This window comes from Aplysia californica, unplaced genomic scaffold (genome assembly GCF_000002075.1).
Source record: "Aplysia californica isolate F4 #8 unplaced genomic scaffold, AplCal3.0 scaffold00945, whole genome shotgun sequence".
Taxonomy (NCBI): Eukaryota; Metazoa; Mollusca; class Gastropoda; order Aplysiida; family Aplysiidae; genus Aplysia; species Aplysia californica.
Genome location: NW_004798215.1, coordinates 82,803 through 84,585, shown reverse-complemented (window position 1 = coordinate 84,585; position 1,783 = coordinate 82,803). Strand labels below are relative to the sequence as shown.

Sequence of the window (1,783 nt, the reverse complement as noted above, 5' to 3'; positions counted from 1 at the left end):
CCTCCTCCTCCTTCTCCTCCTCCTCTCCTCCTCCTCCTCCTCCTTCCCTTTTTGTTCACACATGACCTATAATTGAAAACCTCGAGGGAAGAACAACAGTTTATCACAGAAAAATTATCACGGCCTGCTTCCTACCTCTCTAGTGTTCATACACACTACAAGCGTTCTTTCTATGTTAAACTATTTTAGATACGTCACCAGTGCATGGTTACTGCTTTTCTAATAAAATAATAGCGTTGATGGATAAAACAGATACAGCCAAGCAAAAGGTCAAAACAAAGTTTGAAAATTGTGACTTGATGCTAATTTTCTTGTGTGCTCTTCAATCTTATATTTAGAACACTTAATTATGCCTGCCAAGTACTCCAATAAAATAAGAGCCCTCCGATTTTTTTATTTTTTTTAATCATCTATGGAATAGCCCCGTTTAGATGTGCTTAAAATCTTATTGTTTTTTTATGAATTTTCTTCCCGTTGGTCATATGCAATTTATCTTTATTTACTTGCCACAGTCTGTTCAGAGCATATCTTAATCTACTGGGGTTCTTGAGACTCCAATTTTCTTCCCCAAAACTCTTGATTTTTAGGGTGGGTTCTGTGAAAAACTCATTTTTTTGGTCATTGAGGATTTGGTAGATCTGCAAGAAAATTCTCGGAGGGCCCGTGTGCAAATTGCGCAGGTTAAAGACCCCTTGGTGGTCTAAAATAGTAAGTTTAGGCTTCGGCCGCCACCTGGGCAAAATTCAATATTTCCTACCAACTGAAAAAGTTGAATGTGTCCCGCGCTCTCATATGAACTTATGCAGTTGTGAGCGCCGTAAAACACTTACCCCCAAAGTGGGTGGTTGGCGGGTGCTCTGGTGTGGTTTGCTTTTTCTTTCCTTTCAAACATCTATCGTCCTTATCTCCCCTTCTTTTTTTGTGTTTGTTACTCTCTTGTAACACCTCTAATCTTCAGCACTTATATGACCTTACTGTGTTGCAAGTGCGGTAAAACACTTACTAAAACTAAACAGAAAATTACCCCCAAAATATAAAAATAAATAAATAAATATAAACTCTTCCCCCCACCCCGCCCTGTCCCCAGCATGGCCATTGAGCCGCTGTACCCCCAGCTGTGTGCCCAGCGACCGGCGCTGTGCCTGCAGTGGAACGATGAAGAACCGACACCGACCCAACTGGCCTCGTGCCTTCTCTCCTTGCCCTGCTCCCTGGCCTACCAACGCAACGACAACATCAAACTGGTGCAGCTCATCATGGAGGTCCGTCTATATATCTTTGTGTGTGTGTGTGTGTTGCGTGTGTGTGTATGTGTGTGTGTGTGTTGCGCGGCGCGTGTGTGTGTGTATGTGAGGCATGCTGACAAAATGAGTTACTTCTCGCGACCCACTAATGGAGATATTGCCTGGCCAAAAATTGACAATACAGTCATATTTGTAGCTGTAGATTCTTTTTCTTCTTCTTCTTCTTCTTCTTCTCCTTCTCCTTCTCCTTCTCCTTCTCCTTCTTCTTCTTCTTCTTCTTCTTCTTTTTCTTCTTCTACTTCTTCTTTTATCATAAAAGCTGTCAGTAGTTATTTCTCATTGGCCTGATGATTCAGATAAATATAGACGTGATCTACCTTGTTACCCCGTTGATCCGCATTGGAATAACGAATCAACTGTCCGTCCCTCCCTGCCTCCCTCCACTATCTCTCCCCGTTTTGCTCCCCTCTCTCTCCCCCTTCCTCTCCTAGCCCATCTCTATCTCCCTCCTACCTTCTTTCCCCTCCTTTCTACGAACC

The 1,783-nt window shown here is 42.9% G+C and overlaps 1 protein-coding gene across 1 annotated transcript in view; it reads left to right on the top strand.

Moving 5' to 3' along the window:
• LOC101856848 (transmembrane protein 94) overlaps positions 1-1,783 on the top strand; it is a gene marked incomplete in the record, with an annotated part of 40,309 nt that overhangs the window by 31,520 nt on the left and 7,006 nt on the right. The window contains 1 exon segment of the mRNA XM_035973000.1: positions 1,088-1,262. Within this exon segment, the coding sequence (XP_035828893.1) occupies positions 1,088-1,262 (175 nt within the window).